The 17,624-nt window shown below is 32.5% G+C and overlaps 2 protein-coding genes across 2 annotated transcripts; both read left to right on the top strand.

Moving 5' to 3' along the window:
* Window positions 1–3,809: 3,809 nt before the first annotated feature.
* On the top strand, window positions 3,810–9,707 carry LOC100813268 (oxidation resistance protein 1). The gene is made up of 8 exons (XM_006606285.4): window positions 3,810–4,057; window positions 6,538–6,977; window positions 7,075–7,147; window positions 7,269–7,349; window positions 7,444–7,507; window positions 8,559–8,646; window positions 8,752–8,836; window positions 9,513–9,707. Exons 1-8 carry the CDS (start codon window positions 3,974–3,976, stop codon window positions 9,549–9,551), a joined length of 954 nt encoding a protein of 317 aa, XP_006606348.1. The 5' UTR covers window positions 3,810–3,973; the 3' UTR covers window positions 9,552–9,707.
* A 5,069-nt stretch (window positions 9,708–14,776) lies between these two features.
* On the top strand, window positions 14,777–17,563 carry LOC100813806 (uncharacterized). The gene is made up of 5 exons (XM_041013441.1): window positions 14,777–15,039; window positions 15,158–15,925; window positions 16,483–16,668; window positions 16,830–16,955; window positions 17,046–17,563. The coding sequence occupies exons 1-5, from the start codon at window positions 14,962–14,964 to the stop codon at window positions 17,151–17,153; spliced, it is 1,266 nt and encodes a 421-aa protein (XP_040869375.1). The 5' UTR covers window positions 14,777–14,961; the 3' UTR covers window positions 17,154–17,563.
* Window positions 17,564–17,624: the final 61 nt, after the last annotated feature.

The following is a 17,624-nucleotide window of genomic DNA, read 5'->3' on the forward strand; positions in this document are numbered from 1 at the left end:
TTTTTTTTCTCCTAAAAATATTTTTAGAAAAGCTTATTCAAACATGTCCTACATTAGTTACATATATAGATTGGTTACATATATTCACATGGAGAAACAAACCTAAATGCTTATGATCATCTCTAATCTATGGCTTTAGGGAGCATCAATCTAATCTTGCAATATTGATACTCCTTGAGTGGGAATGTTCTTTTGTGTATATAAAAGTTTCGTTGAGAAAAATCAAATTTATTAGTATTCACCTTAAAGAGAAACTAACTCATTGTATTGTCAAATTATTATAGTATTCTTTTTTATACTTTCATAATGCTATAAAATTTATAAATTATGTGCCACAGTAAATTGATGTATATATAACTGTGTGTGTGCACAAAACATTTAGAAAAAAAGGAAGTTGAATTATTTTAAAAACAATATCGCATGCCACAAAGGTCACAATGACTTGTTATAAAAAATTATTATTTGACATAGTTAATGTTACTAACTTAAACCAAATAAAAACACTAAATATATTTAAATGCTTAACATATTATATATAATATATAAAAGCTTTATATATCCACATGTCCCATGCACAAAACACTAGTTAATTATATGTGTTGGCATTTAGTTTCATGTTTATATTGGGCGCCGCATTGGCTGACTCATTAGTTGGTTTTCAATTATGGAAGAGCCAAAGATCCAACACGCTGGCAGTGCATTGCATTTTGAAAATGCAACGGAAGTATTATCATATATAGCTTAATGTCATGATGTTGTTCAAAACTAGTTTAGTGAATAGGCCATATTATATGTAAAGAAATATTAGCATGTACATAGCCCATATACATAACTCTAATATAGCAAGACACAAGTAATGGTTTCTTGGACCTACAGAAAAGAGCCCATGATCCATTCATAAAGAAATAATATGTATTAACCTCAAATAAATCCAATCGACCTCATACAACAAGATAATTTGTGTTTATTTAACAAGGATATCGTCACTGTATACTAAAATTAATAATTTAGTCACGAGGTGATAGGTTGAATATGTCATTTTCTTTGCCATTGTAATCATTTTTCTTTCAAGAGTCATTGGGACAAAACATAATATCATACTCCCATAAATTAAACAAGGGAATTACCATTAGCCTCTACCCGTGTCCCCCCACCTTCTTGGCACCCCTTCCCCTTTCCCTTCTTCTCTGCGCCCAACCCAAACCAACCCTCCCCTTCTCCTTCCCAACCCCTCCTTTCTTCCCTTTTGAACGTCCTCTGGTTGTTTTTTTTTGGCATTTTGTATTTAAAGGAATTATGATTCTGTTATTTACTTTTTTATTTTTGTTTTCAATGTGCAATATACTTTGAAAAGACTTTTTGGACTGAAAAAAAATGTTCCAATTTTTTTTTGTTTTAATTTTTTTTAAAAAACAATATAATTGAATCTAAATTTCATTGTTTTTTTTTTTTGCCTCAATGGAATCATGAATCCGTTGTGTTGTGAAAAACAATAACAACAAATCACAATTTTGTTGTGCTAAGGGAATGCTAAAAAAATAACAACATAATCTGAGTTGAGGAGGTGCAAAAATGATTAACAATGAAATCTAGATTACATTGTACATTTCATTCAACAGAATCATAATTTCGTGGGAAGGATAATTTGGAATTAAAAAAAGGGGTTAGCCCCTTAATAGGGACCAATAACAAATAGATGGGGACCAATAGCAACTCCCATTAAATAAATCTCACTGGGCTAACTAACTAAATATAGTAGGATCCATCCAAAAGCTAAGGATGCAATTGGACCTGAGTGAAAAACTAAAGACTCGTTATTTACATCCCTGTTTTTTTTCTAAGCACTCCCCTGTACCCCCTTTCCATCTTTCAATTATTCATTATATCTTTTTTCTTAAAGAAGTACACCATTTTTGTTTTTTAGAGATGTATTTCTGAAATTACATATACCTATTTTGAAAATGTATCTCTAGAACTATGATTCATAGTTTCAGAGATATATTTTTGGAATATGTATATATTTTTCATCAAAATATCACTTAAGAATTAAGATGGTTGATGAGAAATGAAAAAATGATAAATGTTTTATCTTATACCCATGTTTGTTAGTTTTATTTTTATTCTATCATTAGTGTTTTTTAAATCCTATCTAAAATCTTATTTCAATCGTATCTTTATTATTCTTTAAATCATAATTTTAAACTATCTTCACCATATATTCATTATATAATACTATATTTTCATCATTATTATACAATGTTTTACGTTTCTCTTCATGTGACAATGTATTTCATGGTACGTTTATCACTAACTTCATGTAGCACTAAATTTGATGCAGACTTGATTAGAAAATGAATGAACACACTTAATGGAAAGAAACCATCACCAAAAGTTTTGCTTTGTAATTAAGGTGTATAATATATGAAGTTAGTGATAAACGTCTCTTGAAATACAATGTCACATGAAGGAAAATACAAAATATTGTATAATAATGATGGAAACACAATATTATATAATGAATATATGGTGAAGGTAGTTTAAAATTAGGGTTTAAAGAATAATAAAAATAAGATTTTAGATAAGATTTAAAAAACACTAATAATAAGATAAAAATAAGACTAACAAACATAAATATAAGATAAATATTTATTATTTTATTTATTTATTGTTAATCATCTTAATTTTTAAATGATATTTTATTAAAAAATATATACTTATTCTCGAAGTATATCTCAAGCACTATGAATCATAATTCCAAAGATACATTTCCATAATAGGAATATATAATTTCAAAAATACAGTTTTAGAAAACAATAAGAGTGTACTTCTTTAATAAAAAAGATATAATGAGAGACAAAATGAGGATACAAGGGTGTACTTCGAAAAAATGAGAGTGTAAATAACAAGAGCCCAAATTAAAAGACCATCAAACTCAAACCCCACCTTAACTAATCAGTGCACTTCACTTTAGAGTTTGTTTTTAGTATTTGGTTTAGATTAAGAGTTTCATTTTCTACATTGGTTGTAACAAAGAATGCAAATTAGTGCATTTCTATCTAAACAACTTAACCCCATTCCATGATTATTATTTTAAAGATAATGCCATTCTTTCACCATTTTTAGATAAATATTCTATTTTCCTTTTATGGTTTTATAAAGATAAATATATTTTTTTTATAAAATATTTGAATATTACTTTTTCTATCATTTGTTATTTTAAAGGATATAGTTAATTACATTTACAACACTTTGTTAGTCCTCTCTTTATATTATTTAAAGTATTCTCTCTTTCATATCACCTTTTTTTTGTATATTCTGTTTTTTTTTTCTTTTTTTTATTGGCTGTGTTGTGATACTTCAACGTATTTTTGGGCTTGACTGCATGGATCCAACACGTTGCATCATAAACTTTGGGAGTAGCAAACAAACATCGGGTTGCACCTTAGATCAATCAAAATTTACTTTTATTGTATGATTATTGTCAAGGCACAACATTGTTCTTCTAATTTACATTGGGAATTTGTTCTTCTAACATTCTTTATGATGAATTTTCTTCTTTTATCTTTTGCTCTTCTTATTTATTTACCTCTTCTTCTAGTTTAAGAAATTCTGTCATTACAGAGCATGATTGCTTCTAATAAAAAAAATCTATAATCTATTAACAGTTTAAATAAAAAAATTGAGCGGCGATAAATAAAGAAGAAGGGAAAACATTCAAAAACATTAATATTCATTATATGAATAAACAAATAATGTGAAAAATAATTTAACGTTGTCAAGTGACGTAAAACAATCTTTGTTCCGTCAAACCAATCAATTTTGCTTAATTTACGTTTTGGACTTCTTAATTCTTATCATCATTTGTTCTGTTCTGTTCTGCCACCACCGACTCATACTCCTTCCCAATTCTCGTACACTACAAACCTTTTCTCTTCGATTTCGTTTCATGGAATCGCCGCATTCATAGCTCAAAATGCATTCCTTCAAAGACAAAGTTACACAGAAACTCTCTCATCTCTTTCCCAACTCCTTCTCCTCCTCCTCCTCCTCTCCCCAGGTCTCTCTCTCTCTCTCTCACTTTTTTTTTATGATCTGCGTTTGCTTATTCCCTATTATTTAAATTGAAAAAAAGAAAATAAAAACTAAGCTTGTTGTGGGGGCACTGTTATTCTATCCTTTCGTTCAAGCTTTGATCACCTTTCCTTAATGTTCGATCTGATCTGTGTGAGCGCAAAAATCTGAATCTGGGGTTGATTGACTTCATCATGTTTCATCGTGGTTTTGAGTTTCCCAATCAAATCAACCAAAGAAAACATGGTAGAAAAAAATCGTGTTGCTTCGTTTCATTAACAGTTCGAAGTTAAATATTGTTGTTAATCTGAATTGTCACCAAGTATATGGTTTTGTGACTTTTGATGTGCGCATTAGTAACGGTTAGTATTCTGCCACCTGTGTCTTTGGTAGCAAAAGCATGCATAATATATCTGGTATGACCTGTGAGATCCAATTGAGTGGATGCTAGTGCTGGAGATTACACATTGGTTTTCTGGACTATGCACATAACTTATTTTGTTGGCATGTGTAGTAAATGAAACCAGGAGAAGAATTCCAACTTCTATGTGTCTATCTAGCTCCGTACTTTAGTTAAGCTCTCCTGTTAAAGCTGCATTTGTTGTTGCTATCGTCAGTGTCATTATGTGAACAATGCACAAATAGAGAAACAGTAATGTTGTCCTTGACTCAACACCCTAAGGAGTTCAATAAGATTAAGTTTGTTTTTAGTTGTTCTTTCATGTTTTTCTGTCTTGGGAATGCGACCTGTAAACAGACTCTCCTCAGCTTGTCAATCAAAAAATTATGGAAAGTTAACCTGTTATAATTTTGTTCGTGTGACATGGGTTTACAATTGATGCTCTCTTACTTTGTCTTCAATTCATAATCCTAACTGACTCAAGTGGTATTGTGTTTTTTTGTATTATATTGTTGTTGGTTTAGACTTTTAGTGTAGCAAGGTCGTGATCTGGCTTTAGAAGATGAAAAATGACTGTTATAGGTGAAAGGGAATGGGTTCAAATACAAAGGAAGACTGTGAGCACAATTTGATTAGCTCTTGCTCCCAAGATCAAGTGCAATGCAATGTGTTAAAGGAGATAACACCGAAAGCCTTGTGGGAGACCTGTATTTGACAACACTCCACGTTATGCTTGAAGATGGAGTTGTATCAACTCAAAATGGAGATGGGAGAAAATCTCCATGATCACATCAACAATTTTAATAAACTAATATGCCAATTGTTGAATGTAGATGAAAAATATCCGATGAGGAGCGTGCAGTGTTATTGTTGGCTTCACTACCAAGGTCCTACAAACCTTTGGTTTAGACACTGCTTGTAAGGAGGACAACGTTGAAGTGGGATGAGGTGACCATGGCTTTAAGAGAAAATGAGAGAATGATGAAAGTATTGACAATGAAAGTCATGTACTAGCTGTGCAACGGTCTAAGTGAGGGAGGAATCATTCATGGAGACAACAAGATGGGCAAAGAGGAATATCAAAGTCACAATGATGTCCAAAACGAGATAGGAGTAATGTGGAGTGTTATTATTGTGGAGAAAAATGTCATGCAAACAATGTGTCCTGAAATGCGAGAGGACTAGAAAAAGTTGAGTTATGAAGACAAATGATGACAAGTCTGAGGCAAATGTGGTCCAAAACTTTGAAGATGAAGACTTGTATTTGGCAACTACTAATGAGGTTGCTAAATCAAAATGGATAATGGATTCCCCTGCTTCGAAGCACATTTGTAGAGATCGAGCGATGTTCGATACTTTGAAAACTAATGGGGAGTTTGGTCATTTCAACTTAGGAAATGGTGAGAAAATGAAGGTTGAAGTCATTGAGACTGTGAGAATGAAACTCCACAACAACATCATTCAAACTTTTCAAAATGTCAGATTTGTACCTTCTGCTACTACTAATGTCATTTCATTGGGAGAGATGACATCACCTGGGTATAGGTATGTTGGTTTAAATTGGGGATGCAAGGTACACTTGGTGTTGCGAGGGCAGAAAAATTGGAGAAATCTTTGCTACTTGGAAGGACAAGCTTTGAGAAGATAAAATTTTCTAATGAGGTGGTTATTTAGAAATTTTAATTGAGGGAGGAATTGTTGGAGAACAATTCAAATTTCAAAATAAATGGAGCTGACGAAGATTCAAGGAGATTTTTTTAGGAATTTGTTTCTTGTTTTAAAGATTAGGATGTGATAATATTTGGATTTTGTATTGCTATTTAGCTCTATATATAGAGCCAAAAATAAAAATTCTATAGCATGTTCCATCTAAGATCCCTTGGACGTGTGGGTAATTCTGTTGTGTGTAGAGGAGTTTTTTCAACACACTTCTTTCTGCTTCCATTACAAATGTCCTGCATCGAATCTTGTGCTAATCAGTTCTACATATTCCAGGTGGAAAAATAATCACCTTTCTTTTACTTTCAGTTTCTTTTATCTTTGATATGAGGTTTTTATTTGTGCAGGATAGTCCATATTCTCAAGAGGATAAACCTTTGTCTTCATATTTATCTTACATTATCCCTTCAGTCAGCTTTGATGGATCGAAGACAAACAAGAATCAACATGAACTTAAACCAATTCAATCAACTTCTGCTGGATATAATTATGAGAATTTTGAGTATCAGGATGTTCCATCGGATAATTATGTTGACTGTACTAACATGGATTTGTTGAAAGATGATAATGATAATATTAATGAAGATCCTATCTCTAGAAGGACCAGTAGCAGTAGCAGTTCTGAGGTTTTTGAAGAAGCAAATGAACAGCAAACTCCAAATACTTCAAAGAAGTCTCGACTCAATCTTACTGATGACTCTACGTTTATATCTCCTGAATTGTATGAATTTTTGGAAATATGCCTCCCTAATATAGTGAAAGGACGCCAATGGGTCTTACTTTATAGGTAACTTTCCTCTGTAGGTTTTGATTTATGCATTGAACAGTATTTTGCTATTGCTTTGAAATATTGATTCAACATTTGTTCTTTAAATTAAGGGCAGTACGTTAAAACATGGAGTATCACTTCGTACACTTATTCGCAAGAGTGCTGAGCTTTCTTGTCCTGGTTTGCTGGTATGTCAACCTTTCAGAGCTATTTTCCAGTTATGGTGTACATGTGATATTTGCTTGTTACTGATCAAGGTGTAGTTCCTTTGTTGACAATGAATTATTGCCTATTATGCAAAACTGTTAGATTGCGGGAGATATGCAAGGTGCTGTGTTTGGCGGGCTGCTAGACTGTCCCTTGAAACCTACAGCAAAGAGAAAATATCAAGTATCTAAACTCTCTTTTTTCATGGATAATGCTTCTTTATGAAGGCACTTCTTCATCTTGAAGTATGATTTCATTTTCTTTACTGTGGTGATAGGGAACAAACCAAACTTTTGTCTTTACAACTATATATGGTCAGCCAAGGCTGTTTCTACCTACTGGTAAGGATTCTCATCATTTAAATGCAATTTTTTTTGTAACTAAGGAAAATCTCATCAATTGATGCATTGTCTGACTTGTAAACAACTGGACAAATTGTCAAGTTCATATCAGCAAGAGTAACATTTACCTGTGTTTTATGGTCAAATATCTTTTCTTAATTTTAGTATTGCAATTTATAAATATTCACTAGGACCTGGATTTGTATGATGTGGAATCATGTAAGCTTGTCATAGGAATAATCTTTTTTGTAGTATAATATTGATGAATCCTATTCAATGACTGACTGGCCCATTATCACCTCTTGCATGTCCTCTTCTAGTATAAGTAGTGTAGAAGTCAGAGAAAACTCAAGAAATAAGAAAAAGGAAAAGAGATTTTTTCTGGCCAACTTTTCTGTAGAGTACATCTGAGTATTTATAAGCTCAAGTGTTATAAGGACAGCTGGCATAGACTAGCCTAACTGCCTAAGCTACCCAAGGATGCAGTTGAGAACTGCACCTTTAGACAATATACTTTTACAAGTAGTAATTAAGAAAGGTTTGGGATCAACCATTGTCATCATTCAGTGTCAATTTTAAATATATATTGCAAATATGGCTCTATTCACTGTACTTTGGATCATTGCAGAATTAGTACTTTACAAATATGAGCTCTTCACTGATAATCATATGTTTTAGGATCATAAAAACCTTTTGAATTGTTTCTTTTTTTTTTTAAAGAAAAAGGCATTTTCCCATGAGCATGTCAATTTGTTTTAATCCTTTTGACCTTATAGGGATTGACAGTTTACACATAGTGGGAGAAGGTAAGGAAAGGAAGAAGGAATATTAATTTGCCAGTAGAAATGTTGGATGTTTTGGTGTCTGAGGTTTTGACAATTGATGAGTTAGGCTAATTGCAGGTTGGAAATTGCAACCATTAGGAATCCTTACTACTTTACTCTATATTTGAAACAACTAAATTGTCTTTATTCTGGGTACAAGAAGTTTCTTTTTTCCTTTTGAGTTTATTTGAACTTGTGGTATTCCAATTGTATATATTTTTGTGCAGGTGTCAACCGATACTACTACATGTGTTTGAATGGCCTACTTGCACTTGGTGGTGGGGGTAATTATGCTTTATGCTTAGAAGAAGATTTGTAAGTATTTAATATCGATGTTTACTTTTGTTCCAGTACATTTTAATTGTAATTGAAGTACCGCTAGTGGAATCTCTTCTTGAATGTATCCTTTTGGTTGAAAAGGTTAACTGGAACTAGTGGACCTTCTGACACATTTGGAAACAAATGTCTAGCTCACAGTCCAGAGTTTGAGTTGAAGAATGTTGAGGTAATGTTCTTACTACTAATATTTGTTTTCTACCTTACAAGTTACAACAAATTATAAAGTGGTTTTCATCCCCTTCTGGTTGCTGCTCAATCCTTAAATATTTTTTGCATTAACTTGCTATTGTGCCTGTTCTGCTTCACATTGGCAATCTGGAACCTTCCCTAAATATTCTTTGTTCTTGTGGTTTATGCAATGCTACATGAAACTTATGAATTGAAATAAACCTTTGCCCTACATTCTGTCTGTGCTTTCCTCAGTCCCAACCCCATGAAAATGATGGAGGACAATGCACATAAGTTCCTTTCTTGATGAATGGTGTAAAATTCACGAGTCCAATCTCTTGCCACCATTTGCAAATTTTCATATTTCTGATAACTAGCATTTTTTTTTAAAACAAATGGTACTGGAACCAGTTTCTCCGTAAGAAAAAGGGTACTCATGATACCCAAGTTTGGAAGCAGAAGTGGGTTTTAATTTTTCCCAAGCTAGATGGGTAGCCAGGAAATATCAGCAGTTAGATTTTCATTGTATAACTCCATATTCATTGCTGTAGTTCATTATATGCCTTGCATTGACTTTGTCCATTGCTTGTTTCTACTACCATTTCTTTATTTCTTTATATAGAGTTATGGCATGTTGGTTAATGATTTTTTCACCGTATTTTTATTATGTGCAGTTGTGGGGTTTTGCACATCCTTCCCCTTTTCAAGGCTAAGATGCTTTTGTTTGGATGTCCAAAAGAAGCGTCTCTTTATTTTTCTTCTACTCTTTGGATGTAGTTTAGTGGTTGATCAATTTGATGTACCGTTACTGTCAGACATGTCCTAAATTCTTGGTAGTATATTTATGCATGAAATTCCATTTTCTAAAAGGTTTGGGTTTGTGAAGGCCAAATGGTCCAAACACAAGGTTTTGTAGAATGTGAGGTACGGAATCCACTCACTCAACTACCAAGAAAATAAAGCGCTAATTAGGCTATTTTACATGCAATATTTGGTTTCCCGTGGCATTAACCAAAGACCAGGTTCAGGTGTATATACAACATGAGAAGTTTGTACCACAACTCTAGCTACAAATATAACATTGGTTTTACAATTTTGCCTGAGAAACTAAAATTAGAGGCAAGTCATTTGGTGGATGGTGTAAAGCAGTGTCACTACGCTCCCGCAATGTATTCAAAATGGATGTGGTTGTTTATAGGTGGAAACTGGGTGGCTGCATGACTTAATTAACAATATGTACAACTATCGAATCGAGATTGTAATTAACAATGTGTAATGAAATTATGTTTGATCAGCTTATGAGCTCATAATTTTCTTTTTACTTTATTTTTTGCTTGCCATTCTGCTGTAAACCAAAATTATTGACGATGAACTTTTGAGCAAATTATAATTTATTCTGTTACTGAGGAAAATTTTCTTACAAAATTGTAAAACCAATGTTATATTTGTCAGGTATGTTTAAATTATTTCTGAACTCTGGCCTTAAAACGTAATTTGGGTGCTATTTATAGGTGGTTAAATATTGTTGCACCATATAAAAATAAAATTATAACTAAAAAGATTATTATTAAAAATGCATTTGAATACAGCTGATTTCACATAGAGCGCTTATATCTTAATCTTTAAAAAAAAATTCGAAAAATAACTATAATACAATTGTCTATTGCAAGATTTTTCAGAGGACAATAAGTTTTAAATTTAATAAACTATATTTCATTCCATTTTTTAAGTAAATAAACGAATTATCTTTTGAAAATTTCCCCAACTTGTGTTTAAATTTTGTAATCCATATATTTATAAAGTTTATTAATTTATTTTTGGGATTGAGCTATAATAAAAGTTAATTCGATTTTATAATGAAAAATCATAAACTCAAGCCTGAAAAGTTTTATTGTGTGATTGGATACTAATAATGATTATTGATTGATGTTTTTAAGCTACTTCTTAGTGATGAGTCAACAACTTGTTCTTTTTTAAGAAATGTTTTAATTAAAAATAGAGATGTATAATCCACAAGTTAGTTCAATTTTGTTTTTTTTTGACAAAAAAGTTAGTTCATTTCTAACATGCGTTGGTTTGAATATTATGTCCAATTTGATTAATTGAATATGATTAACAAGAAACTTTTGTTAGTTAAAAAAAGCAATTTTCTTTGTATGGGATGATTTTTTGTTTGTTTTATTTATTTATCTTTATATTATCAATATTATTTAAAACACTATATTAATACATCAATACTCTTCAAATAACACAATTTTACCTTTGTATTTTTTTCTCTCTTTTTTAATTAATTTATTTTCATATTTTCATCAAAGAACTAACAACGTTGGTGATTAGTTTGATATCAGAGTAGATTTCTTATATCATGAAATCTAGCCAATTAGCTTTAGTTGTCACTCATAATGATCTTTAGCCATTCTCTAGATGCTAGTACTTAGTAGGAGATATCTTCTGTTTCTGGTTTATGACTATTCTCCATAAGTTGGTAATTTGGTATTTGGCTTCTACATGAGAAACCAAAAAGAGCCGAACATGTGCAAAGAAAATAATAAGTACGTAAATACGACCAAATTAATTTAGTTAACATGCATGGGATGTCTCAAGAAACGAATTAATACCTTTTGCTATATAGCAAATGAACAATGCACATGATGACCATAAGATAATCGGTCGTACGTATATCTTAATATCTTATGTTTTCTGTTTTAAGGATTGCTTTTTTTAGTTTTTATTTTGTCAAAACATGAAAATTTGGTACTTCCTTTATTTGCTAAAGACAGTAATTAGTTGAATCTTGATTAACGTTATCTTCCTTTTAATTATCGTAGCATCGACAAAAGTTGCGAGTATTTCTTACTTCTTAGTGGATTATGATATAATTCACAAACACGTTTAGACGGTTTAGTATACAACATTTGTGCACAAGCAAATAATTATATTTCACGTTTCAGTTAAACTTTTGATATTTTTTGTCAGCATAAAAAAAATTATACTAATCAATCAATATAAAAATCTTAATAGGTACAACTTTTAAAATACTCGTTATAAAAATTATATAATAAGCTTATCATATACAATAATTTATAACTAGATAACAGTGTTAAAACTTTTCAACTGTATAAATTATTTATTCTTTATATATATATTATAAAAACACGTCTATAACCTCATTAACCTGCTAGGGAAAGATCAACGATTAACCAAAGTACACCTTAACAGAAAGAAAAAGTTTCTTTCATCAGTTTACTATTAAATGAAACTTAATTTTACATATTGAAGATATATAATTTATGTATATAAACTGAAAAATTATCATTTAAATCGATTTGAACTTGAAGTTAACAAGAAAATAATTTAATTATAGGTATTAAAAATTAGAAATATCATAAAATATATTCTAATATTTTCAGTTATATTAAAATGGCATTTGTACAAAAAAATGGTATTTCTTTAACTACTTCAGAATTATCACAAAGTCTGCCGCAACAACAACAAAAAATAATCATGAATCAAAACAATAAATTTAAACTTGAATAAATTTGATTTCATATGTCCACAGTCCGAGATGATGCTAATGTAGAATGATACAACTATACAAGTGCTTACGAATTCGGAGTTAATTCTCATCTCCTGTTTTATGTATAATTTTACATTTACGTTTAAAATTTAAATATATAACCTAATTAATTTAATGTATCATATTAAAACATAATAACATCATTTAGTTTCCCCCAAATATTAAAGAGCCCTTCGTAATATATGTAGGAAAGTAAAATAAGAATCAAAATAAATTTCTATTTTTTTCCTTAAAAAAATCAATACTATCATAATTTATTGTCATTAATCAATTTTTCATTGATTAAGTTCATCAATTATGCTGTCAAATTAGGTTTTTCTTACATATGGAGAAAATTAGAAAAATGGGTGTATCACAGTGATATTATGAATTAATGTGATGGCATGTTATGCGATTAGAATATTAAACTCATGACATTTCATACTGTTACGATACCAAATTAATGTATTATAAAAAAAAAACTAAAGCAATATTACTTTGTATTATTGATAGATTAAATTAAAATAAAATCACTTTGAAACGAAATTGATAAGACATGTATAGAAGATAAAAACAAGAATTATAACTTTTAGTTTGACTTGAAACGGGGTGTCCCCAATTAACCAAGGTATTTGAGGGAAAGAAAAAAAAAACAAAAGGTAGTCAAAGACAGATAAGAATAAAATAAAAATGTGTTAAAAGACAATATTTAAGACCAAAATTTCATGGGGGCAAAAGAAGAAAAAAAATGGTGAGTGGAGGGAGAATCAAATAAAAGTAAGTATAATTTAATTGTTTGCAATATACTATTCATTAGTATATAAAAAAATATAATTTATTTAAAGAAAGAAAGAGAGAGAGTTTGTGAATAGTATAAGGCTTGGTCAACCCAAAATCCAACTCAAGAAGAGTGGCATTGGCATAACACCCAAGAGCCAAGAGGGTTGCAGTGAATGAATGGCCCACCTTGTGTCTCGCTTTGACGCCAGCTTGACGCCTTTAGGGACAACCCCTTTGCCCTATATATCAACATAACTAATTCTTTCAGTCTTTGACACCCTCATACTCTCCATCATCCTAGCTAACTCATCATCATATTCATAACTCCCCCCCCTCTCTCTCTCTCTCCCTCCCTCCTTCCCTATGGAGTGCCCTTGAGCACATGTTTTTAGTCACCAACACACGTGTGAATTTTCCCACATTTTGCACTTCCATATAGCTCTTTTCTGGGGTGCCTTGATTGCCTCGTGCAAGGGGATACATACACACACACACACACCATGTTGCAGGATGTTTTTGATCAGCCACTGCCACCAAAGGCCGAACCACAACAGCAACTTCCCCTTGTAATAATCTCCAGCCAGCGGTCTCATTCATATCTTCCATGTTAATGCATGCATGTGTTCTGCCTACCTTAATTAATTAGTTAATTTGTGTCATGACTCATGACATGGTGTGATCTTAACCCAAAATTCATGAAACTTTACAAGTTTGTTTGTTTCCATTTTGGAATCTCTTTCTCAGGAATATATTCAAGTCTAAGGCTAAGTTGTTTACAATTGTCTCGTGATATTGGACCACTTGTGATTCCATTTTTTCATGCATGCATGAATGATATATATGGTTGTTTTATTTTTATGTTTTTTTGCAAGTTTGATATATTATTTCCCAGTGCTAATAGAATTAAAGCCATTCTCAAATTCTTTTCCAGGCTTCTCTGGCAATTTGCAGGGAGGAACGGGTTATTTTCTCTCAATTTATAGAGTTGGGGGGGGGAGGGGGGGGGGGCATAATGCTTATTGACTAGCAATAAGAAAGAACGTATTAGAGATTCCGCAATAATTATTAGTCTTTGTCCTTTTTTTTCTTCTATATTATCCTATCCAATCCAAGACAATGCCATTTACCAAAGATGTCATTTTCTGAGGGCAACATTGTAAACTGCAAGTGATATCAATTTCTACATGATTTTCAGTGTGATAGCTAGCCATTTAAACATAGCTTTCGATTGTTGTGGAATATATATCTTTCTGTGGTTGCCTATTTGCCAATTTTGATATTCTTATTCATTTAGAGAGGGGAGAGGAGACTTGAGGAACACTTCACATATATAGCATTATGTGTTCTTTTAAGTGCCTTTTAATTTAATTCCTATTAAATCAGTTTCCATACACTAAACAAACACAACGTAGCATGGCATGAGGTTCCTTCTTTGTTACAAACATACAAGTAACATTGTCACGCTAAGGCATAAATGCCCATCTTTTTCAATTTCCTAAAAAAACCAACCCTCTTGTAGAATTTATCTGTACATGACCAAATATAAGCACAACTGATAGAGGACACAACCAACCTAATCTGTATTTGGAGTTCCTCATGATGGGGTATTGTACATTGATTTATTTCGTTGATTTCTAGACAAAGGGCTTGTAGTGATGAACATAACTGATGCTTATAGGCGTGTTACTCACTATTTGATGAAGACACGCAATAAACCAAAGTTTAGACTGATAATAACAAGAGAATATTATTATCTTTTGAAAGTTTAGACTCTGATCATTATAGGCATGATCCCAATTTCTCTTTTGCTGATAGAAACGAGTCTGATAAGATCACACAGCCATCCCCGTAAGGGAAAACAAATGGTGTAGAATCAGTCTTCTACCTGTTTATAAAGGGTCTATCAAAATGTTATCAATATGTGTCTAATAGTTTTTTTGGTAGTCATGATGCTTACATTGTTTTTCATATCACTGGCTGCAGGATGAAATTTCAAGCCCTCTTAGTGCTCGAATCTTCGAACTTTGTAACACTGATTTTTTTCCAGAGGCTTTGCAGAATTCTGAGGTTACTTCCAGCTCAAACTGTTGTTACGAGGAGAACTCCTCATATGCCACAACAAATATATCTGTAACTGTAGATGTAGACAATAAGTTGAATAGCAATAGCAACACAGTCACCACCCCAACTAGCACTACCACCACCAACACCAACAACAACACAACCAACAGTAGTAACCTGTCTATTTTCTTTGACTCCCAAGAAGAGATTGACAATGACATTTCTGCCTCCATAGACTTCTCACTCTCTCCATCTTTCAATGTTCCCCCATTTCTCCCAGTCTCATCCCAGCAAGAACAGTTTGATTTCTCTTCTGTGCAGCATCAGGTCCAACTAGCAGCATGTTCGGTTGTGGAGGGCTTCACTCAGTATCCCACTGACGCTGTTGCACCTCCTTTTATGGGGGCTCCATTACCTTCTGTTTTTGAAGAGGACTGCATATCTTCAGTCCCTTCTTATATGCCTCTTAACCCCTCATCTCCTTGCACTTATCTCAGTCCTGGCATGCCACCATACATGCCTCATGGCCCCCTTACTACTGCCTTATCAACTGATAGTTCTGGAATATTTGGTGGGAACATTCTTCTTGGTTCTGAACTTCAGACACAAGAATTGGAATACCAAGGAGAAAATGGAAGAATGTATTGTACAGATTCAATTCAGCGGGTGTTTAACCCTCCAGACCTTCAGGTATGAATGATTTTCAAACTATTTAGTTAAGTTCTCCATCATTGCCTTTGTTAACAATACCATCCTAATGAAAAGTGTTCGGTTCGTTCAATATGCTCAGTAACGAGAGAAAAAGAAGTCCTTGTCCAAGGATTTTTTTTTTTTATTTCTTATGATGCTAAGCTGTTGTTGTTAGCTTGCTCTTTCAGGTTTCTAGTCTGAAAGGTTGCAGCAGTAAGGTTCTTGACTATAAAGAGTGGCTTTACAAGAGGTGAAAAATCTGCAAAAGATAACGGTCCACAAATTTCTAAGAAGCTGATATGCCCCATAGAATATATGCCCATATCCATCCATACAGTAGCTAGCATATCAACCCCTTTTATAATCTCATTCTCACCTGTAAAAAGTAGCATAAAATCTGAGCTAGCTAGTAGCAGGAAGGAATCACAACATTCCACAAAAATTGATAACGAACAACATCATCATCAGAAAAGACCCACTTCATGACAGTTTGTGATGATCAATTTTCCTTTGCGTAGCAAGAAAGTAACTGATTTTGTTTGCAATTTCTTTCCTAGGCACTTGGTACTGAGAGCCAGCAACTAGTACCCGGGGCTGGTGGTTCTGGCACTCTAACACCAGAAATCTCAAACTTAGAGGACTCCTCCTTCAAGGTTGGAAAACTTTCTGTTGAGCAAAGGAAAGAAAAGATCAATAGATACATGAAGAAAAGAAATGAAAGAAACTTCAGCAAGAAAATTAAGGTACAGTCAAGCTCCTTCCCATCTTCAAAACAGCCACATCATCAAACAAAATTGAAATCTTATCATGTTACATATGCATATGCAAGGTATTCCTTGCTTATAAACAACCACTTGTTATTGCATACTTTCAAGTTCAACTAATGATGCAACCAAATATGCAGTATGCCTGCCGCAAAACTCTGGCAGATAGCCGACCTCGAGTTAGAGGAAGGTTTGCAAAGAATGATGACTTTGGAGAAACCAATAGAACTACTAGTAGCAATCATGAAGAAGATGATGAAGAAGAAGTAAGATTTCCAGGGTTCATTCATTTATTAAACACTTAACAGGACGCTTTTTATTCAACTATTTGTTGATATAGTTTTTTAACCCTGCAGGTAGTTATGAAAGATGAAGATGATATGGTTGATTCCTCAGATATCTTTGCTCATATCAGTGGGCTGAACTCCTTCAAATGCAACTATTCCATCCAGTCCTGGATTTGACTTAATAGTTTGATCAGTATACCTACATTTAGCCTCTGTAGATTTTTTGCATGGCCATATACCACCCCAGATTTCTCCTATCTGGTTTTGATGGATGAGGAAACTGAATAATTGGGGTCCTAATACTATACAATAAGTGAATGAAAAATATATAGAAAAAAAACTGTATACATTTTTTGCAGACACTACCTTTCTTACTACTTGTATGTACTAAGAATCACATGTTGTATTAACTCAAACGATTTCATTTGTCTCCATGTACTAGTGGAGCTCATTCATGTACTCTCTTTTATAATATAGTGATAAGGAACTAGTTTTGGTTACATTCAAGGGCTTAAAGCCCAAGGTTTTAAATATTTTTACTGGCTTGGAATTTGTTTTTATTGAATCTTACAATTAGAAAGTTATCCATTTCTAGTAATCCCGGATTTGATTAACCATAATAAATGTTTTTGAAACAGTGACAACATG

The sequence above is a fragment of the Glycine max genome, chromosome 20, assembly GCF_000004515.6.
Source record: "Glycine max cultivar Williams 82 chromosome 20, Glycine_max_v4.0, whole genome shotgun sequence".
Classification (NCBI taxonomy): domain Eukaryota; kingdom Viridiplantae; phylum Streptophyta; class Magnoliopsida; order Fabales; family Fabaceae; genus Glycine; species Glycine max.

Coding starts and splice junctions, on each gene's coding strand:
- LOC100813268 (XM_006606285.4), top strand. CDS start 3,974: ATGCATTCCTTCAAAGACAAAGTTACACAGAAACTCTCTCATCTCTTT. Junction 4,058..6,537: donor CCTCCTCCTCCTCTCCCCAG/GTCTCTCTCTCT, acceptor TTATTTGTGCAG/GATAGTCCATATTCTCAAGA. Junction 7,508..8,558: donor AAGGCTGTTTCTACCTACTG/GTAAGGATTCTC, acceptor ATTTTTGTGCAG/GTGTCAACCGATACTACTAC.
- LOC100813806 (XM_041013441.1), top strand. CDS start 14,962: ATGATCCCAATTTCTCTTTTGCTGATAGAAACGAGTCTGATAAGATCA. Junction 15,040..15,157: donor CCCGTAAGGGAAAACAAATG/GTGTAGAATCAG, acceptor CACTGGCTGCAG/GATGAAATTTCAAGCCCTCT. Junction 16,669..16,829: donor ACTTCAGCAAGAAAATTAAG/GTACAGTCAAGC, acceptor CCAAATATGCAG/TATGCCTGCCGCAAAACTCT.